The sequence below is a fragment of the Ambystoma mexicanum genome, chromosome 1q (genome assembly GCF_040938575.1).
Source record: "Ambystoma mexicanum isolate Mex_15411 chromosome 1q, UKY_AmexF1_1, whole genome shotgun sequence".
In the NCBI taxonomy this organism is placed as follows: Eukaryota; Metazoa; Chordata; class Amphibia; order Caudata; family Ambystomatidae; genus Ambystoma; species Ambystoma mexicanum.
The window spans coordinates 1,238,525,709-1,238,548,795 of NC_090922.1; the positions used below are offsets into that span (position 1 = coordinate 1,238,525,709).

General features: G+C 43.9%; 1 protein-coding gene and 1 long non-coding RNA gene across 15 annotated transcripts in view; one reads left to right on the top strand and one right to left on the bottom strand.

Annotated features, from left to right (window-relative positions):
• The window catches only part of DOCK7 (dedicator of cytokinesis 7), a 1,498,361-nt gene that overhangs the window by 850,801 nt on the left and 624,473 nt on the right, over nt 1-23,087 (top strand). For all 14 annotated transcript variants that reach the window (XM_069642017.1, XM_069642019.1, XM_069642018.1 and 11 more), the window contains 2 exons: nt 20,615-20,755; nt 20,872-20,985. In XM_069642017.1, the coding sequence (XP_069498118.1) occupies nt 20,615-20,755; nt 20,872-20,985 (255 nt within the window). The remainder of the gene's footprint in view (nt 1-20,614; nt 20,756-20,871; nt 20,986-23,087) is intronic.
• Nucleotides 1-23,087, bottom strand: part of LOC138544921 (uncharacterized) — a 191,407-nt gene that overhangs the window by 69,623 nt on the left and 98,697 nt on the right. The gene's annotated exons all lie outside the window — the stretch shown is intronic.

Below are 23,087 nucleotides of genomic sequence, written 5' to 3' on the forward strand. Positions count from 1 at the left end.
AATCTACAGAAAATCAGTTGCCTCCCAAAATAGATGACTCAGGGGCATTTCAAAGTCTTCCTAATAATCAACTGACTAAGGAAATGTCGAAAAAAAACAATGTAGCAGATGTTTTAGAAAGAAATGTGCTCCATCAAACAGGAACGGAAGAGGTAGTGCCAAAACGCAGTGACCAAATGAAAATAACTATTGATGGTCTGGCCAGTTCAAGAACGGAATCACTTTTACGGCCGGAATGTTTCAACCAAGATGAAGATTGGGCCTGGGTTGCATCAGCCATAAACACTCAATCTAAAAAATAATGCCAGGCAAAGGAGGAACAGCACACTCTCACTTTGGGATCCTGGAACACATGAGGCTTTTGCCACTTATTTCAGACACCATGGCTCCAGGATCTCGACTTGGTATGTTTATAGGAAACAAGGTTTACTGGGTGCCCGGCTTTACAAGACTTTGAAACAGCAATAAATCCTGCCATTAAACCATCCAAAGGAAGACCAATGGCTGGTCTGTTCATTGCCATGAGGAAAGTCTCTGGCCTCAGAATCGAGTCCTCTACCAACGTCTCACCATTTATTTAAACTGCCAGAATCCTTACATTTAAGACAATCAATGGAGTCCCTGAGATCATAAACATTATCAATGTATATTGGAACCATGCTGCAGTTAGATCAGTGGCTTTCATAGATCACGTGACATATATCGCTGATGCAATACTTGAAAATTGCGGATCTCCGAATGTAATCATCTGTCGAGATCTTAACATAGACTGTGTGAACTATGTAAATTCAATGTCTGCTCCGAAAAGCAAAGCCACAACATACAAAGAGGCCGCTGCAAAATGGTGTCGGGGGAAATGGACGCAAGAAATGTGTCCATGCTGAATGGTAATGTAAGAGGGGACATTCCAGCAAATACAACTTGGAGAAGATTGGAACAACGGTCAATTCTAGACTACATGTTTGTCTCGGACTCAATCCACATACGAGCCATCAGGTTCGAGGTTAAAATGATGGACTATAGCGACCATGACATGGTGAAACTGAGTCTTAATACAACAAGCCTGCCACCTTCAACATCTAAAATAAAAATTCATCAGACTTCTGGAGACTTATAAACAACATATTTGCTCCACAAGAAGCACTACAGGCAAATCATATATCAGAAGATATATGGGTCTGCTACTATACTGAAATGTTCAGCAAGAAAGGGTTCGCTGAGGAGTTGAACTCTATCAAATTCGACTGCTGGTATCTTGAGTTCGATCGAATAAATATCTTAAACACAATAAAAAGAGTAAAGAACTCTAGAGCCCTGGGTTCCGATGGGCTTAACAATTATACCATCAATCGTAACCCGGAGGACTATGGCGACTTCTGCATGATACTATTTGAAAGAATAGTACGCAAACGCTCATTACCTGTATCATGGAAAATGCTGTTGTTGTTCCGGTCTTCAAGAAGGGCGATAGGTTGAATCCGAGAGATTATAGGCCTATCGCCCTTCTTAACGTACTAGGCAAGAGCTACGCGATGCAACTACAACAGAAGTTGTTAAAATGGTCAAAGGAACACAATCACATAGACCCGAGACAATCTGGGTTTGTGAAGGGTATGGGCTGCAGCCTCAACCTTTTATTGCTGAACTTATTCAAGATGGAGGCCCTACGAACTAATACTAAAAAATATTTGGCACTAGTGGACTTTTCTCATGCCGTTGATAGTGTTGATCGGGAAATCCTTTGGAAAAAACTAACCACATGGAATTGCCCCGTAAGTCTCCTGGAAGCTATCAAAGAACTCCACACCAACACAAACATCAAGATTAGGCTTGATCGGGACAGGACTTTATCAACTCCCATACATACATCTAAAGGTGTGAAACAAGGCTGCCCGCCGTCCGCTATTATTTTCAACCTGTTTATATCGGACATCGGCGAAGTGTTTGACGAGCTATGCTCATTCCCACCCAAGGTCAATGGTACACAGGTTAGTTGGCTTGTTTACGCCAACAAGTGGATACTTCTAGACATGACACGAGTAGGGCTACAACGCAAACTTGATACCCTTGAAGTATACGTGTGCAAGAACGGTCTACACATTAACAAAATAAAATGTGAGATTCTGACACTTGAAGAACCAACAGAAGAAACAAGTGTGGTTCCTTGAAAAAACTAGGTTAAACACCACACGCACTACCAAATACTTGGGTATGAGAATAAGCTTGAATCTAAATGATGCACCTTGGGCTTTAGTAGCGGAATCAAAATGCAGACAATTGGCGTGTCAAGCTGCCTTAATCAATATACAGTTTGGAAAACTCTTATTTAAACCGACTATAACATTTTATCAACAAAAAGCAGTCCCTGCAATAATTTACGGTGCCGAAAATGCCTTTGGATGCTCATATGAACTCTGGAACACCTTGAAAACATTTTCTGGGGGAAAGTTCTACACCTGCCAAGAGGAACTGCTTCGGCATGTATTCGATACGAACTGGGGTTAATCTCAATGCATGCCAGAATAAGTTGGAACCTGCTATGCTTATTTAGAAAAACGAAAATAATGAATACTGCATTGCAGTTTGAAATTCTACAGAATCCAAACAAGGGCAGCAAGCATAACGCTCTGGCGATGTGGAACATCCATTGTTTGGCAGTCCTAGAAGAGCACGACATTAAACTATCAATGTTGCTAGAAAATCCAGATTTAGCTAAAAGGAAACTGTGGAACTCGTACTGGCACAGTAGATTTGAACAAAGGAGGAACTCTAGACTCTTGACCGAAGTACCGGGTGAGGCAAGAGCTTTAGGGAAGCTACAACCCTATTTACTGCAATTTCCTGATCAAAAAGCGAGATCCATATACATGCAGTTTAGACTCAACTTACTGAACACTAAAGAACGTTTGAACCAGCGCAAACAAAACAATACAGACGGGGCCTGCCGTTTCTGCAAAGCATGCAATGAGACTCTAAAACATCTAACCTTGTTTTGCCCAAGCTTACCAACACCAAGAACTCGTACTCTTGGTCCTGCTATCTGGAAGCAGCCGTCACTCAGTGCGGCGAAGTGGTGGCAGATCCTGTTTGATGGTCTAAATCGAAAAATAATGGTTGCGCTGGTAACCTTTCTTGAAGAACTAAAAGAAATGGCTTGAAAAGACAGAATTGACAGTGTTGTAGTATAAAACTGCATTTTTTAAACAGTCTTGGGAACTGCCTTAAAATAAACTTGATGCTCCCTGTATGAAAGTTACAAACGGGGAGCGTTGTTAATAGAACACACAACGTGGCAAGATGGGGAGGATGTCATTATGTGATTTCTTTCTTGTGTTTTTTTTTAAAGATTTATATAAACAGTATAAAAATAAAAAAATAAAAAAACCTTTTTCTTTGCTCTTGGTTGCTGATCTTGTCTGCATGTGTAGAACTTCCTCTCTTGCTTCACTGTCAGTAGATGCAGGATGGGTCAAAGTTTCCCCCTTGTGTGGTTTGATGTCATGCAGATGCAGCCAGGCTCACCTTCCTTGTAGCTTGACAGCTATGGAGTCACTGCTTCCACCTCGTAGGGTCCCTCAAAACAGGGTTTACTCCAAGTGAGGACACATTTGTTCACCAGCACCTGGTCCCCTGTATTTAAACCAGGTTGTTTAAATAAGATGTCTGGATCATTTGATTGTCTTTATTCTTCAATCATTTTTGACCCCCTCTCCCCGGTTCTTGATCTGTTGAGAAATAAACGGAACACCAGCGGTCATAGTTGCCAAGTAATCATGCATCTCTTCACCTAATGTCTTCACTACACATGGGCATCTGTTTCTAACCTCGTTGGAGTTGCAAGAGGGGTTCTCATTCGGCATCCAGTCACCAACTCATGAGTTAAGTGGTGATCTGAGCCAGGCTGAATTCACAGTGCATATAATGCAAGTGGTAGTCAATGTAACCACCACTTCTCTAAAGTGATCTTAATCTTAGCTATTCTCTCTTTACGGAGTCCATTTAAACGTTCACAAAAATTCTATTCGCCTGTGGATGATAGGCAGAAGAGAAGTGTTTTATCCCTAATAAAAGAGTGACCTCCTCAAATAGTTAATTTACAATGTGGTCTATTGTCAGACCGCAGCACTTCACACACACACACACACACCCCATTTGGAAATACCTCATGCACAAGGAACTTGGCAGCGCATGTGGCATCTGGGTGCGTACATGACCCGGCCTCAATCCATCTGGAAAAGGGACATACTACGACCAGCATATACCTATAGCAGTTGCATGTCTACAGCATATCTACATAATCTATATGTAGATGCTGAAATGGGTCATTGGGTCTAGGGATTGCTCCTGTCACTGTTCGCAAAGTGTGCCCTGCAGTACATTTCTGGCACACGATGCAATTCACAATAGAATGTGCCACATGTTCTAAAAAATTTGGGGTGTAAAGAAATCTTCTGCAGTTGTAGCAGCAAGACTCTCTCAAGTCGTATGTATGGGATAGTGAAGCTTCTCCGGTGCTATTTTCAATAATGCTAAAGGCATAACTGGGTTTCCAGTGCTATCCTGCCTCCAGATTGGTTCAGTGGGGGATAAAGAACACCCCTGTTTTCTCCATAAATCTTTCTCCTCCTGTGAAGCCCAACCTTGTATCTCAATTAACTTAACAATAGACAGCATGTTAAAGCCCTCCTTTACCAACATACATCGTCCTGTCATTTGTTTAGCACTTCTGAGTTCAAAATCAGAAATGTTTGGGAAATATGCTGCCATTTTAGCTTCTAAACCTACAGCTTTGTTTGCGTGGGAAATCATGTCTGTTCTTTTAGTATACGCTGCGCATTGCACGACTGCGATAGTCAGTGGGAGCCTTAGTGCTTCAATAAGCTTATACAATATGGCTGCATTTGCTCTGGGGTGCTGTCTGCGCGATGGAAGCCCCTCCTTTTCTAGCGTGACAAATCTGCGTCTACAGTTGACATTACATAGGCGGAGTCAGAGTACACATCACTTCCTCGTATCTTTGGAGTGCAGCAATAGGTACCACTAATTCTGCAGCCTGTGCTGAGCAATGCAAAGGCAATTTCGCACTTGTTACTACTTCAAATTCACGCTCTCGGTTCTGCTTTACTACTGCTGACCCAGTATGCCTTTCACCCGTCTTTTGGTCAGTTTTTGAAGAACCATCAATAAAGAGAACTCTCCACCCACGAGAGCATTTTCTCTAAATGGGGAATGTCATCATAAAATTCAGTATACGTTTTGCAGTCATGTACATAATCATCCTACCCTACTGGTACTGCTAGGAATGTTCCTGGATTCACTATTCTGCATCTAACAATTTTGATTGCGGGGTTCTAGATAATTACCTTGTACTCTGATGCTCTTTTTGTGATCAATGTACTTTTGGGGTTTTCTAAAATGGCAACTAATGCATGCTCAGCAAATAATGTTACTGAACACCCCATTGTAATACTTGAAGCCTTTGCAATGGCAAATGCAGCAACAGCTAAAGCTTGTTTGCAAGGTTAATGCCCTTTCATGACTGGATATAAAATCCCACTGTAGTAAGCCAATGGTTTGTCCATGTCCTAATGTCATTTTCTGTGTAAGGACTGCTGTCATGACTTCTCCATTTGAATGGGAAAATGAGGGAAATTCTTCATGATAATCTGGAATTCCTAACGCAGGGGCTGTACTGATTGCCTTTTTTAATTCCTCAAATCCTTCAGTCATTTCATCTATCCATGTTATTTTACTTTTATCTACCTGTGCTTTTTTAAGTCCTTTTAAAAGTGGTTGACTTATGTGCTGTAATCAAAACCCCAGGCCCTCCAATAATTACATAGGCCTAAAAACTGTTGCATTTCGCTCACTGTTTTAGGTTATGAAGTCTTCATAATTGCTTCCGCTCTTTCAGGTGTCACTTTTCTTCCTTCTTGAGAGATTTACTGTCCTAGTCTTTCTGACAATATTGTAGCTTCTCCTTGACTACTTTGTATCCTTTCTCTGCTAGTATGGTCATGAGTCGAACTGAGTCTTCTCTGCATCTTTTGTCAGTCTCACTGCACACTAAATTGTCATCCACATTCTGAATTATCGCACTTTCAAGCTGAACATTGCCCAAATCCATCTAAAGGACCCTGTTAAAGATTGAGGGGGATTCACAGTACCCTTGAGGCAAACAAGTATGTTTCAGGCCGATATTTCTATGTGTAAATTATGTGAAATCTTGTGAGTCATGGAGGGGAATTGAGGAGAACACGTTTTTTAAATCTACAACTGTAAAATATTTGGCCTTCTTTGGGATATTACATAACATTGCAGCAGGATTTGGAACTAAAGGAAACTCTGCTTCAACAATATTGTTTAGAGGGCAGAGCTCCTGAATAAATCTCCATGACCCCCCAGTTGATTTCATGACTGGTTACACAGCTGTGTTTACATGGGGACTAAGATGGCACCAATATTCCTTGCTTCATTAAAGCAGAAATGGTCTTGACTATACCTTAATCCGCTTCTCTGGAAATGGAATATTGTTTTGCTTGTGGCACAATTGTTCCTAATTTAAGCTTGATTTTAACTACTCCCACTCCCTTTAATAGGCCCACGTCATATGGACTGGCAGTCCATAAAATATTTGCCACTTTCTCTAAATCTTTCTGAAAATAAATGACAGGTTCTTTTTTACCATTGCCATTTCTGTGGTATTTCTTTAATCTCCACTTTAATCCAATAAGTGAGACTCATGAAAAATACTAGTTCATCATCAGCCTAATCATCCCTAAAAAGCTCTTCGTCTGTCAATCTATACCCTTCACTGAGGGCTATCACAGCTCTCCATCATCTGCCTCTCATCATCTGTTCCATGGACAACCACCCGCTCCTCTCTGACCACTGTTGCTTCTAGCTCTAAGGGGATAACCTGTTCTTCTTCAGCATCCATAGGTATTTCTGGTCTAAACAAAAACTCCTTAGGTATTCTCAATATTTTACCTAGCAATTTGGGTAACCACGATAATAAAACAGTCACTACATACAAAAATACTTCTGGATCTAAAGGGACTCCTCATAATGCCTTCTGGCCTGTAAAGGCTAATATGAACTCTTTCACATTCATGTAATCTATGCCTGGAGTAGAGCACACTATTCCTCCATCAATGAAAGATTTCATCATGTCAAGTTTTGTCATCGAGTCACGCCCTAATATGTTAACTGGTGTCTGCCGAGAATATAATAATGGCATTGACATGTCGTGTTCTCCTATAGAGATTGGCAATTTGTCTGTAAAAGGAACTAAACTCACCGCCACAGAGAATCCCTGTGCATTCATGGCAATGCCTGACATTGGATATTTTCCCTCCCGGACACAGGAACAAGTTGCTCCACTGTCTACAAGGAATGGAAATGTCTTACCTCCTATTACCATGACCCTTGGTTCCTCTTGGGGGGGTCCGGTGTTACTGACAGTACTGAACACGTCTGGTCGCTCCGTGGGCTATCCTATTGTGGATATAAATTCATCCCTGTACCTGCCAAAGGATTTCTTCATCCCACGGTCACACTCCCTAATCAGGTGTTTGCGGTACTCTTGCATTTGTGTTCCATTGTGGTACAATGGTCTGTTGTGTCTGTGCCTGCTGAGTTTGTTTCTGTTGTGTTTGCAAAGGCACTTGCTGTGATTGCCATTGTGGCAAATGCATTTGTAATGGATCTTGCTGTGTTTGCTGTGGTTGTGGTGCATGTGTCTGATTCTGCATGTGATCTTGGGCATATTACTCCTGCGGTTCTGTATTACATTGTGGAACGTAGCCCCCCCCCCCTCTTTGAGGTTGCCAGTTTTGCTGCAAGCTCCCTCTACTTCTTCATATTCTGGCTATCTGTCCTATCCTTCCACAATTCCAACATTGTTGTGGCTGTTCGCCATTACATCCTCCTCCTCCCTGATGGTTCTGAAATCCACCTCATCCTCCCCTAGCTCCATTCGCTCTTCGTCTTGGCCAAACATTTTACCCACTCTGATCCATAGAGTATACTACATTTATTTGCTGTGCTGGTCGCATTTCTTGTCCATACCTTCACCACTCGTCAATACTGCTCCATCTATGACTAGTTTTGACAATTTGTTCTGAACTAACTTCGCTTTCTCCTGCTTTCTACTCTCAGCTTTCTTCCTTTTCTTCTCCAGCAACAATCGGCAATGGTGCACGATAGTCAATTGTATTTCTTGCCATTGCTTAGCTTCCATCCTTACCTGTTTCTTCATCTGCCTTTGCACTGGCTCAGGCAGTCCCTGGCATAAAATGTGGTAAAATGATGCCACCGTTTTGTGCTACAGTTCTCTCCTCTCAAGTCGCCATCACTCTTGAATATCTTGAATAAAGGCAACAGGATCTTCATCCTCATCCATTTTCCTAGTCATAATCGCACCCATATCTGATGTATAATAATATTGTAATCTGAGCGCCCGCCATACGTCTGCTCTGCAATTATTAAATGGCGCTCCGTCGTGTGTCGTGTTTTGTGCAGTCACACCTGCATACCCTGCTCATTTCCAAAAGTCATCAGTCTAGGAAATGTCTCTCCTAGAATGGCTGCCAGCAGGCCTTTTATGTCACCTATTGCTAACACAATGTCATTCTCTCTAACTCATAAATCCATTTTCCCTACCCTGAAGTCAAACTAGGTAATGTACATTTCAAATTATCCTTATTCATTTGTGGCCACAGAATATATTGTGGTTGTCCTCCCCCTTTCTCTAATAATGGGAGTGTGAAAACCCTGATCCATAATGATACCAACCTATACTTCTTGTTTTCCAGGTGGGGCTAGCCTCGCCGGTTTGTCTCTATCCTGGTAGTGACCTTAATCCACTTACAAAAGGCGGGGATACAACCCCTGCATTGTGTGACTGTGCGGCTTGTGATCGCTCTTTGTATTGTGTCGGTTCTGGTGTTTTTTCTGTAGGCTCCTTTAAGTCTGACCATTTTACCCCATTTCTTCATTTGAATCTTTCAAAAAAACTGCCTGTAGCCTCTGTTCGCACTTTCTCATTTTCTTCCCTCTCTTCGTTTGTCATCATTATGCCCCAGCTTGTATGACTTTCATCCCTTTCCACATCATCAAGATCAGCCTACTTAAAGACAGCGTTCTGTCATCGTCTGTTATGACGTCATCTGACCTACATCCTGTTTCCCTCAATAAAGATCCTTTGACATTCTCTTTGGTTTTACAACCTCTTTATCCCTCATTTGCCTTTATAAATCCCCAATCCTCTTTCCTATGTTTCCTGCTTAATGCTCGTCAGCCCATGTTTGTATTCTCGGTATCCCTTGCAGCTCCCTACGGGGCTGTTGTGACCCTATCTCTTCCTCAAATCGTTCTTGTGCTTCGATAGACACTATGCTTCTATTAAATAGATAATCTATCTCATCATGTTTTAGTCCTCTACTTCTGTTCATCTCTTCTTCCCTTCTCCTCATCTCTCTCAACTCTTCTTCCTCTTGCCTTCTTTGTAACCTATGTATTTTAAATCTTTGTGTTGCTATCTCCTCTTGTTTCTACTCTTCTACTCTCTCCTCTTTCCTTACCTTGTACCTTCTTTGTTCTTCCTTTCACCTCGTCTCTTTTTTATGCTCTTCTTTATATGCCCTCTTCTGTTCTTTCTTTTCCTGCTCTTTTCTTGCTCGAACCCCATCAATGCCCTTATAAACTAGCTTGAGTAATATCGGTCCTCCCATCCATTCATTCTGTACTAGTGTTACTCCTTTAGCCTTGTATTTCACTCCCCTTTGTCTCCATGCTTCTTCCTCTATCTCCATCTGTCTATCCTGCCTGTCCTTTCTCTCATCACGCTGTTTACTTTTGTCGCGTGTTGATATATATTTGCGTTCTCTACTTTTCCTCTCTTCTGCATTATCTTCACTGTTATAGCTGCTTTCAATTCCTTAAAAGGATAAAATCCCTGCTCCTCAGTATCTGCGTTCTTGTTTTCAGAAGGGGAAAGAGGAGCCAAAAGCGTTACAACCTCTTTATCCTGATTAAGCATCCACTCTTTCTCAGGCAGATATTCTTTCTCACTCTGATACATCTTCCACAACTCAATAAATGCCCAACCTTTTCTGTAACTTCTTCCTCTTCTATGTAGCATGCAAATATGTTGTCATGTGTCCCAATACTGTTTTGGACAAGTAACCCTCTTGAGGCCACGGCATGAGTGTTTTATTAGTCGTGCTCTGACCCACTCCGCGTGATACTGCTTTATATCGGGTATATATCTTGGCTGTGTCCTGCATAGGTGTAAAAGAGGAGTGTCCCCCATGATGACAAGTTGATCTTGACTGTCAATACTTACCAGATTTTGTATTCATTTATTTTATCAAGTATACCACAATGTTTAATGTGAGCAGGAACCATCAATCACCGCTTATTACCAAAAAACATGCTCAACCACTTAAAAAGTGTATGCTATTATGTTCTTTTTATTCCTTCTTTTACACCTTTTATCAATCTTTGCTATCTCGTTGTTTTATTATTGATGTTTTAAGAATCTCTTCTTTATTTAATATTCTCCTATGATTTTTACCCTCGTGATTAATGTCAAGCTCTATCGTTTTGTATCTCCTGATCTAGACACAATAAAAGTTGTATACTGACATATTTATAACCCAGGACATATATATAGAGGACTCGGGCTACCCCTCCCTTTTGACACTTATAGGTGTTAATCACCACACTGGTATTTAATCTAATAGGGCTCTTCTCCTGCTGTTCATTATGACAGGTGAGGGGGTAGGATGACGTGTCCACCTGCTCCTTTACAAGTCCATTAGTAAACACTGGCTGCAATGCATAGTGGCATTTAAAATGCAGAGATTTAAACTGAAAAGTGAATGATATTTCCCATGTTTTTTCTCTTTGGATTTGCACTATGCTTTGCAGATGTTTAAACGTGCATGTGGGGATAGGGGGACTGAACATCACGTGTAAATGCTGTTGGTCTACTGGATGAAATTGGAGTTTTATGTAAAATTGCCCTGTAAGTGTTATTTTCCCAAAGCATCATTTCAGTTGAAAGGAACGAAGATCTCGTGCAGAATTTGTACTTTATCCGGATGAAGGTCTCGGTCGGCCAACATAGAGGCACCGCCCATTTCCACAGTCCAGCCATTTGCATATATTCACACGCTGCATACACCATTAAACATACACAGAGATAATATGGAGAGCAGTAAACAGAAAATGTCTTACCTACGTATTGACCAGTGGTGGAATGAAATCTAAACTGCAGGTGGAATGTTACAGATGTCTCCTGCTATAAGTGTGGGGGTCGGGCTGCGGGGTGGGGGTGGGCATTAGATAAGAGCCTGGGCTCCTGTTGCTTGTGTGAGCATTAAGAGCTCAGGAATGCAGCCATCATAAAACATGATGATCCAGCCAGTAACCACTTCATGCTGAAAGGAACAGAGAAGATGCTAGGCCACGTGTTAAAATGGGGAGAGTCACCTAAAGCGGTGAGGAAAAAAATACAAACTTTGACACATAACGTCTTTTAAATCATTTGAACAAACCAAAAACGTTCTCCATCATGAGAGAGTACTTTGATCTCCCCTCGCCCTGCGCAAGCAAATCCCACAAATGTGCAATTATAATGCTGCTCATCTCTTTCATAGATGCGCAGAGCATAAAGGTATCCCCTGCCCCCACAGCCCTTTCATGGCATTTTACAACGGGGCCTTTCACCGCGGTAAAATACGGTGTATGGGGCGTGTGAGGGGTAAACTAAAACTCCCCTGTCAGGAATACATGATTACAATTTCCTTCTATCGTAACCCACATATGCTCTGCACGACACCCAACGTGTTTCTGTTGTCTCTATTAAAGGCCTTATTGGGAATGTGGCTATAGCACCACATGCGGGTATAGTAAGTGACTGTATTATTTAGGGTTAGATTTATTCCTCGTTTTGCGAGTCTCATTGTGGTATTCGAGTATGCGGTAATATTGCACGGGTCGTTACAGCCGTTGGAGGGGGTAGTTTTTCTTCCACTTAAAACCTGGTGGGTTTTTCTTGTGTGGGCTGCAAACCCCATAATTGTGCAGAACACCAATTCTGACGCTATTTCAAAATAGTGCCCGTGTTACTGTTAACACTCAACTGATAATGAGAGCCCACGTCTGCGAACACATCCGGGGGTACCCTCCGTCTGAAATATCGTTTGTATTCAGTGTGCATGCTGCATGGATCGCGCTGCCTGAGGGCTCGTTACAGGATACAAAAACATGTCCATGTGTGTGCACGACGATTAAGGCACCTACAATTACACATATGGAAGGACTACCATTCGTGCTGAGCCGCCAATTCAGGATAGTCCATCTATCGGTTGAATATTAATGAATAAACCGCCACCTATGTGCAGACTAGTGTTGAACTTCTGTAGGGTTGCCACTTGAGTTCCCACTGTTTCTGTATCCCTACAGCCCCACTACCAGCACTCGACACCTGATGTTTGCACTTACCTTTGCACTTGCCACCTGCTGGCCTTTACCTTACCTATTGTTATTATTCTATGCCATGTACTGCACTGTCCCTTCCCCGTTCCCCCGCACCTTTCCCTTCCTCCATCCCATGAACTTGCGCAATCTGAATGACACCTGGCCTAATAGGATCGTTGTCTGACCTCCCTCTGTTCCCCCTCCCTTGCCTCGTCGCGCCTTAAAATCTTGTGTTTAGGCGCGTTATAAATGTTATAAATGTCACATCACATCATATCATATCATATCATATCCATTTATCTGTAGTAAATATGTCTAACACAGTGGTGGCCAGGTCAGCACCTGCAATATAGACTATGGCCTTTGCCCAGGGGATGCTCATGACCACAGCCTTTCACCTTGGGCCTCTTTGCTGTTTCTGGTTAATCGTTGGCTCGTCTGGCTCCCGTGCCTGGCTAAAGCCCATTTGTCTGATAAAGATGTACTTTCATATAGCGTTTACGCCTAATCTTTACCTAGATACACCTAGCCGGATTTGCTACTCATTTATCAATCTCGGAAGGATGAGGTTGCCTTGCCGGGATTCGAACCTGCGATCTGCTGATCATACGCAGAGTACAGCAGCGAGCGCTCAACTCGCTGAGCTATCGTGTGGTGTAGTAGTAACCTTGCGTTTAGGCTGGGATCCCTGTGCCAGAGCTGGGTCAAATGTGCCAATACTGTAATCTCTGTTGTCCTGGTTGACATCTGTGCACCAAGGCTGGTGTTTCACAACTGGCACTTGTGTTTCCCACGGCTGGCACCATTGTGCCTGGGCTAGTTTTTGTGTCTGGGGCTGGTTGTTCAGATATTATGTCTGGATTCCTGTGCCACGGCAGCCAGGGGTAAAGAACCATGACCCAGGCAGGGGGATCCTTCTGCACTGGTGTTGCTGCCTCTGTGCCCTGAGCCAGGGCTGGTACTGATGTGTGCAACAGCAATTGCTCATTTACCAGGCCTACTGCTCCATGCAGGACATCTGTAGGTGCAGTGCCCCGTGCCCATGAAAGCTATTAAATCAAGTATGACCCTCGGTGATCATAAGGGGAGATGATGACTGACTGTCGGAGACGCTGCCCTCTCTTCACTGCATGGTGACTGGTGGAGAGGAAACATCTGTGCTGCTATCCTTGCCTCTCTCTGCCCCCATCCACGGCTGAATCAGAATTCAAGAGTCATGGAAGGGTGCAGTGGATGTGGAGGGGTCGATGAAGAGGGGGCGCCTGCCTTCCCCACTGGTGCCTAAGCCCCGCCCACCTGGTGCCTTCCAGGTTGCCGCTCTTTTTCCCCACTTAGCAAGCCCCGTCCACCTGGTGCCTTCTTGGTTGCCGCTCTTTTTCCCTACTTAAGGAGCCCTCCAGCCTCTTTTCCTTTGCAGATGGGGAGAAGGTGCAAGTGGATCTAGGTCACCTGGCCTAAGCACCATCCACCTTCTTAGCCCTGCCTCTTCCTTCCTGCTCTTAACTCTGAGATCAATGGCGTCTCTCGCCCGGGCGTCCGAAGTGAAGGGCAGATGAAGAAAAGGTCAATTCCTGTTTGGACCTGTTCAGACCAGGAGGGCCCAGGGCCTGACCCCCTGCTCAGACAGCAGGTAAGCATTCACCAACATGTGTTTACTCCCTCTGTCCCCACAGGCCATCCCCACCCTCTCTGGTCCCCCCAGTAATATTCCCTTGTGCGCCCCCCCCTTCTCGCACACAAGGGTTGCCTGTTTTGCTTGATTCTTGCACCCTGCTCCGCCTTCCTCCCCTTCAGCCTACTTCTGCAGGAGTCTGTACTGATACATACCATCACCGTCTTGTTGCCAATGCTGGATTTAACTTTTATGGACTTCATTGATTTACGGTGCGTCAACCTTTCTCAACTCTCATGCTGGACTTCTTTTGCTTCTTGTACTCATGGTGGCCCTGAATCATGATGTTCCCATCTTCATCTTGTATCTTGGCTTGCAACATTATGTGTTACTACTGACTGCTGCAATTGTATTTGGTCTCCCCTCTTGCTTCTCCACTCTTTTCTAACTGCTTACTCCATGTTCTCTCCTCCTCTCCCTTTCTCCCTTTTGCTATCTCCTCCCCTCGTCCCCTTAATTTCTTCTATGCACTTACTCTTTCATAATTGTCCCTGGACCTAGTATGATAGCAACCTCGTCTGTCTCCACGCCCCCGCCCCTTCCATCCAGCAGTATCTGAAATGTCGTCAGGCCTAGTACGATAGTCGCTTGTTTTGTTCTCACCCTCCCTTTCTGCACCCCTCTCCCACACCTTTTGTTTTTCTCTGGCTCTACCAGAAATGTCGTCAGGCCTAGTATGGTAGTCGCCTGTCTGTTTCAATTTCTTTCCCACTCTCCCCTTCCCTTCCTTATCTATGTCTTAGCTCTTGTGCTATCAGAAATGTCGTCAGGCCGAGTACAATAGTTAATTTCACATCCTTACTGTTCAAGGCCTGTAAGAATGTCATTGTATTTTCCCTTGTTCCCTCCCTTGCCTTGAAGCGCTTTGAAACACATTGTGTATCGGCTCTATATAAATAAACCCTCATATCATATCAGTATGCCCCCTAGCTTCCTGCTGGCACCTATTATCAGCTGCCCCTGGCACCAAAAGCTGCCTCGGCTACTGGTGCTCCCATCCATGGCCCAGAAAAGACATTAGGAGGGTTCAGAAGAGCAAGGAATGCACCCTGTTAAGAGAGCTTTAAAAGAGCCCTATCTGCACTTAACCCTGTCTAGGCTATACAGTATGCTATTGGTCCAATCACCTGAATGCTGAAGACAATGTGGATAACGGCTCAATCGGTCTCATTTTTTGGTCATGCCCGAACATTCAGCCATTTTGAAGAATTGTCTCGCAACGTTTGACTCAAGTTCAGGGCCCCGAGGTCGATGCTATTTGAATCGATGGCGAGGATTGGCATGATGACCCATTCACCTGGAAACTCATACATATTATATTATTCTCTGCTCGGCAGTGTTGCCGCCTGACGAGGAGAAATGGCTGTACACTCCTCTCCCAGATGTGTGCTGTAGAAATGGCTGCCCGGGCAGGGACGTCATTTCACCAAAATGCCCGGGGTAGTGGAAGTGACATCACACGACCCTTGACCTCTGATGACATCACAGGATGTGATGTCATTTGACCCCACCCAGAAGTGACATCACAGGAAGTGATGGAACACGACCTTTCACCCCTAGACAAAACAGGAAGTGGCATCACATAGCATTGTTTCGAAGTACACTATGGAAAAGATGGTTTTGATATCACTGTAAAGGGATATACATTTCATACATGGATGGATCACCAAAGGTATCATTAATATCAGTGCGTATAGGCCCATATTACCAAATCACTGCGAATGCGAGCAGGCGTCCAAGGCCAAATGATAATGATGTGTTATTATATAGCACTTGCGCTTAAGCACTTCAAATAGAACAAATATACATACAGTATCACCCAACCTGTGTTGGTAGTCATTTTTCTTTTTTTATTTTATTGAAAAACTACAGTTTCTTTTTCTTTCTTTTTCTTTTTTTTTTTATCAAAAAAGAAGAAAATAAACTTTTGTTTCAAACTTTTGTTTCATCTTCCACACGTCGTAGCATAACGAGCCTCGACTGTGGCTACAGAAAGAGTCAGACGTACACGCAACCATCTCAGCCCTCAAGTTGGACGTTCCTTGTAGTTGGGGGGAAACCTCAGTATAGCGTTCAAGTAGTTTACGAGTGCGCAAACATATTTGGCATTTTGTCCAGAAGAAATCAGGAGCCACCAAGTAGACATATCTCCATCCTTAGGGGCATATTTGCCTAGATGAATAGAACGAAGTTCATCAATGGCTGGACATTTTAGAATTTTTTTTTATCAAAAAAGAAGAAAATAAACTTTTGTTTCAAACTTTTGTTTCATCTTCCACACGTCATAGCATAACGAGCCTCGACTGTGGCTACAGAAAGAGTCAGACGTACACGCAACCATCTCAGCCCTCAGGTTGGACGTTCCTTGTAGTTGGGGGGAAACCTCAGGATAGCGTTCAAGTAGTTTATGAGTGCGCAAACATATTTGGCATTTTGTCCAGAAGAAATCAGGAGCCACCAAGTAGACATATCTCCATCCTTAGGGGCATATTTGCCTAGATGAATAGAACGAAGTTCATCAATGGCTGGACATTTTAGAATTAAATGTTTCAAAGTTTCAACCGAAACTGCACAAAAGCGACAGAGGTTATTATTTACATTGGGCTGATTCCTTTGAAGTAGAATTTCCTTCGTATTCAGCGTATTTAAGCGGAAGCGAAGGAATTGTTCCCGGTAATAACAAGTATAGCATTGAGTCAGGTAATAGGGCTGGCAATTTAGTTTTTTTTTAGCGTTGCCTAGCCATTGGGAAGCAACGAGGTTTGTATGTTTTTCCACATTAACAATCCATGCCCATGCTTCAAATTTTTTTTTGCCCACTTGAGGACGGGAAAATAGATCAAAATTGTTTATCTGCTGCAGCAATCCACTCTTGAACTCTTATACTCCATTGATCCAACAGGCAACTGATTTTCGTGTCGTCAGAGGCAGTGAATATTCTATAGGCTGGCGCACCACGCGCTTCTCTCATCTTACGCCATAACGAGATGGACTTCCAGATCACGTGGGTAAAGAGTGAATTCAGCGATAATGCATGACGTATCAACATAATTGGAATACAGTTCGGAAGGTTGAGTACACGTCTCCAAAAGAGACCCTCTAATACGTTCCAGTTTTGCTCGCTGATATTCCATCCCGCTTCTGCACCAAATGTTAAGATGGGTATTACCTTTTGGAGGTAGAACGTTAGGACTGGAGTCAGGGAACATTTTCCAAAGATTTTATTGATCTTGGCTGCTTGTAGCGCTAGACCTACGGCTTTCTGTTTTAGACCTTTTAGCCATTGTGCTTCACAGATTGAGTTGTTAAATTCAATACCCAAATAACGGATCGAATTAACTGAAGTTAACGGCTGACCACCAACAGCCCATTTGAATGCCCGGTCTCTTCTGCCTGATGTAGGTCCAATAGACCAGATTTTATTTTTTTCTGTGTTGATGACAAGTTTGTTATTGACTAAATAGTTGTTCAAGCAGCTTAGAAGGCGTTGGAGGCCGATCTGTGTGCTATCAATCAAAACAAGATCATCAGCATAAGCGATATAACGAACAGGAGTCTTATTTAGACATGGGGGGAAAACAGTGGGCTTGTTCGAGGTGAGTCGGAAGATCTGCTAAAAATAATTTAAATAGGTCTGCCGCAAGCGGACAGCCTTGCTTGACTCCTCTTGTAGTTGGAATACTGTCAGATAGAACACCATTCTTATTGATGCGAACTCGAAAAGAAGTGTTCGTATGCAGCGCCATTATTGGATTGAGGATGGCCATAGGGCATTTCCATTTAATTAATTTCGCCCATAACAAATCGCGATTGATTCCATCAAACGCTTGCTTCATATCAATGAAGGCTAGATGAAGTTTGGTTTTGCGTTTAAGGGCGTTCAGTTTCAGGGCAGTTAAAATTGAAAGGTTTACATCTACTCCTGTGCCCTTAGAAAACCCTGTTTGACGAATATCAAGGATTCCTGAGTTTTTCACCTAATTCACAAGTTTCAGTCTCAAATTGGATCCAAAAGGATTTCCAATAGAGTCCAAGAGGGCAATAGGACGATAGTTTTCAGGTTTGTCCCAACTGCCCTTCTTGTGGATAGGGATCACAATAGCAGTTAGCCAGGACTCAGGCAAACAATTGTATTCCTCAATCTTTTGGAAAAGACGCTCAATGAAGGGGGCCCAGATTTGTGGATTTTTCTTTAGTGTCACGTTGCTGATCATATCTGGGCCCGCGGTGCGTGAATTTTTGAGTGACTTAATAGCATCCACAATGTCAGAGTGCAGCATTTGCACATCCCAGGGTGCTGATGTGGCAACAGAATCGATTTTTGGAAACTTGGAATAGCTGTTGAACACTGACCCAAAATGTTTACACCAGGTGTCGCCAGCGATGGTGTTCTGTGTCGAATTTACTCCACTGTACGGGCCCATATTTAGTATTTTCCAAATGTTGCGTGTATTCTTTGTGATCAGTAGCTTCATCATCAGTTCAGCACGATCTTGGTCAACAATAGCTCTGTGGGATCTCATCCAGTTTCTATAAGTCGTGCGTCTAGCTTTTACTTCCTCCAGCTTAATCAAACTGGGTACATTTTTTTTGGTTTTTTATTCTGCGGACATCTTTTCTGAGCTCTTTCTTTTTGTCATCAAGCATTTTGCTAAACAGATGATTATGGAACTTGTGTTGCTGGAAGCTATCTTTGATGGTTATGATATGATTCATGAGAAGCGGAGTGTAGTCTACACAATTTGGCGAGTCAAGCAGGTTTTCCGTTAAGGAACAGATCGCTTTGACCTTTAGTCTTAATCGGTTGCCACTTGAATTTGTTTCTACCGATTCGGAATATAAGGGCAAAGAGGGCGACTCCGTCAGTAGGCAATCGAGTTTTAGCAGTGAATGATCGCTCTTAAACGTTTTCAGGGAATGTAGCGAGATGACCTTCGCCTCAAAATTGCTGGAAACCCAGAAGTAGTCAATGATGCTATGCGTAGCTTGGCGATGCCAGGTAGGCTGGGCCGGTATGTCACCCCGCGCATTGCCATTCAGCAATACACAATCATGCGACTCCATTACGTCAGTCCAGCACTGTTCTTTCTCGCCCAGCTCCTCATAAGCGAGCTGGCAGTAGGAGTTGGTGTGTGGGTCATGCTTAAGTGAGCCATTTAGATCACCGCAGCAGATTATAATCAGATTATTATAATTCACGATTGCTTCATCCATTAAAGTACTTATCGCTGAGGTAAAGACAAATTTGTTTATTTTTGCAGGATTCCAGTAGCAGTTAATGAGCAACAAGGACAAAACTTGGTAGTCATTTATCAACCTCAGCAGGATGAAAGGCTGAGTTGACCTTGCTGGACGTCGAACCTGCAACCTGCAGATCACACACACATTGCAACAGCCAGCACTCCACCCACTGAACTATTTTACTGCCTATAGCTATCACAAAACCACTCCAGAAACAAAGAGCCACATGCTGCTGGCCGCAGCCCATGACACACCATTTAAAAAAAAAAAACAATTTTTTTTAGGCGTAGCCAGGGAGTCCACAGGGGTAGCAAGTGAAACCTTTGCAGTTGCGACCCTTAAATGACATCTGGCTCTGAAACATTTCAGGAGCTAGCAGGTACTTTCATATAATTGCAAAGCGAGACATAACGACTAAATGGAGAGTCTTATCATTGTAATTGGTTATTTATAACAGTTTAATATCCAGAGGTTTCTATGCGCGGACCCGGGGATCAAAACAATGTTGCCCTGCTTCGTTTTGCTTCCAAGGTGAGCATGTTGCCCCTGAGCTATCCTCCCGGTCCATGTCTTATTAGCTATGCAAATGTCATACATGTAAGTGAATGTGTCTCTGAGAATTGCACTATTGGGGGAGGGGCTGTTGGGGCCTGCGGCTTTATGTTTGTCTCTGGCCGAATGCAAGCAAATCAATTGTACTCAAATTCTAGATCTCATAGGTGTCTTGCAGTTATTGTTGTTTATAAACCAATAAAAGGATTACATCAAAACATAGCACATACGATCTGTTCTCTGCCAGGGATGATGGGCTGTTGTGTGACCCTATCAATTCTCTACCGCTTGAATCTGTGAGCCTGACCACCCCTGCCAACTACATTTAAACTGGAGGGTGTTGCACCAATTTAAATTTGACAACTGACATATGATATGGCCCACCAGCAGTTTACAGGTGGCCCCGTGGCTAGTCGGCCCCTGAACTTGTTCCATAGTGTAACTGTTTGCGCTGTGATAGAAAGCAGGCAGTTGTAAATGAGAGGAGGGCGGGAAAGGGTTACTTAAAGCACACCCTTCTAACTCACCATGTCTGGTCGGGCAATCATCACGGTGCTTACTGTGGTTTTGATAATAGATCCTCCCGTTAGAAGCAAATGGCGCGCTCATGTGCCAGATTTTAAAAGGCAACGTGTGATTTTTTTTTTTCTTTTTCTGCAGGTGAAAAGTATGGTCCATCACTTATACTTTGCTGACAAACTTGACGCGCCGCGGAAGAGCCGCTTCCCCGAGCGTTTTATGGATGACATTACTGCGCTGGTCAGCACAATGGCCAGTGATATAGTGTCGCGGTTTCAAAAGGTATGGCCCGATGATTGCGCTGTAATTGAAAAGCTTGCGGCTTGTGGTTAACAGCTTTTTAACGTTTTCCGTTGCATTCTTTTTCTTTCTTTCTTTCTTTCTTTATTTTTTATTAGGATACAGAGATGATTGAGCGACTCAACATCAGTCTCGCCTTCTTCCTGAATGACCTGTTCTCCATCATGGACCGGGGCTTCGTCTTCACCCTCGTGAAGGCCTACTATAAACAGGTACATTTTACATTCCGCTGAGCAGTCTCTTCTCTATACCCTTTAAATCTGACTTTTATTTTGACAGCACGTTATTTGCTCAGGATGCCACACTTGGCGTCTCAGGATGTGATCGTTATGGATATTTTATGCACTCTAGGCATGAGCTCGTCTTAATCTGTTTCTCCTCTTTTTACTACCGAATCACCAGCGTTGGTCCTTCTGCTTGCCCCTTTCTGCTTGCCCCTTTCTCTTATTTCATATGGCTGAATTTAAAAAGAGCCCTCACAACATGCGTGTCCCCACATGCATCCAAGCCCTGGCATAACGCCAATTCCCCCCCACCCCCCCGGCCGACCCCGCGATGCAGCTGCCCACCATGGTGGCACCCCCTTTGCTTCTTTGAGAAGTTTGGCACTGGGGGGCGGAGGGGAGGGGCTTCAGCTGGGCTTGTTTGGGGGCCCCCTCATTTTGTGTTGCGCTACTGCCCAGACGTCTCCAACTTGAGCCGCTTCAAGTCTGCTCAGAGAGACTGGTTGTGCAGGACGGCAGTTGTTTCCAGACGAGCCCTCACTTGTCTAAGGAAGTGATTACCTTGCCTTCCAGTGTAATTTCACTGGGGGATTTTTCTAGCCCTCACATCAAGTTTTAGGATCCTCACTCAGCCTAACTTTGGGGTCTGGTGCAGTGGTGTAACACTAGATCTGGGCCCCCCCTGCGAGCCATACTGAGGGGGCCCTCCCCAACTCGGCAACAAATCACGGGTCACCCCGCACTCTGGGCCGACCTAGATGACCACGCTTGCGCAAAACGCACGAACGTGCTGCAGAAGGGGTATACCGCACACTGCACTAGGAAAAAGATATAAATATGTGTTTTAATGCAATATACAGCACACTTTCTGAGAAAAATTGGCTAACAACCACAGGGTTTGCTATTGTTTTGTAGGGTAACAGCAATCCAATACATGCAAATCACCAACAGTGCACATGAACATTAATGCTTTGCTATTAAAAAATGCCATGCCACAATGAAAACATGTCCAACTGGCTGTACAATACAGACCAGTGTAGACACATAATAACATTACAGTTAAGCATGCCAGGCCACATTTAGACATACCTAGACTGGTTGCACAAAAATGTCAGTCGAAGCAATAAGTCATCAAGAAGAGAGCACACATCCAAGCCTGCGGCTCTGCGGCCTCTAACAACACAGCCAAACTCTTTAAAATTTGCAGGGAACTGGCCAATCCTGTTGCGGTCTCTACCTCTCCTGTTCCCTCAACAGGGTCTCTGTACGGCTTTGGTCTCTCGCTTCTCTGCTAAAACTCAGGACATCCTGTCTACTATCTCCTCTTCCTCTCCCTCTTCCTCTCTCGGCCCCGTTTGGCCTTCTCTACCTCTCATCCTCCTTTCTCCTCTTTCTCTCTAACACCTGACAAGGTTTCTAGACAAGTCCCATCTATGAAGTGTTGTCGAAACAGGTGCTCGCCTGCTCCTCCAGAACCATCAATGACCACGTTGACACGCCTGCTCCAGCCTTGGCCGATTTCTGTAATCATTCTTTTGCCACTGGAACTTTCCCCTCTCCCAAACTCTTGGAAAAGCTGGCCAACTGCCAGCTTACTCTCCACACTGAATCTGTTGGTTGTCTCCATGACCATCAGTCTGGCTTAAGAGCTGCCAGAGGCACGGAAACTGCTCTCCTGAACACCTGTGAAGATCCTCCTTTAACTTTCCTCTGCTTTCGACACGGTCAACCAAGCCATCCTGATCATTCAACTCTGTGAGTACCTGGGCATCATGGATCAGGCCCTGCAGTGGCTGACCTCCTTCCTCTTGGACCGCCCCTCCCAGGTCCAACTTGGTCCCTTTCACTCTGCCACCTCTCTCTACCTGTGGTGTTCCCCAGGGCTCTATCATCTCACCCTGGTTTTTCAACCTCTAGTTTGCCCATTTGACCCACCTGATCTCTACCTCTAACTTTCAGTGTTATGCAGATGACACTCCGCTTTCCTTCAGGCTCCCCTCAGCCTACTCTACTCTCTCATTCCTGGTGTCATCTTCAACTCCACTCTCTCTTTCTATCCTCACATCTCGGACGTCACCAAGAAGTCCCAC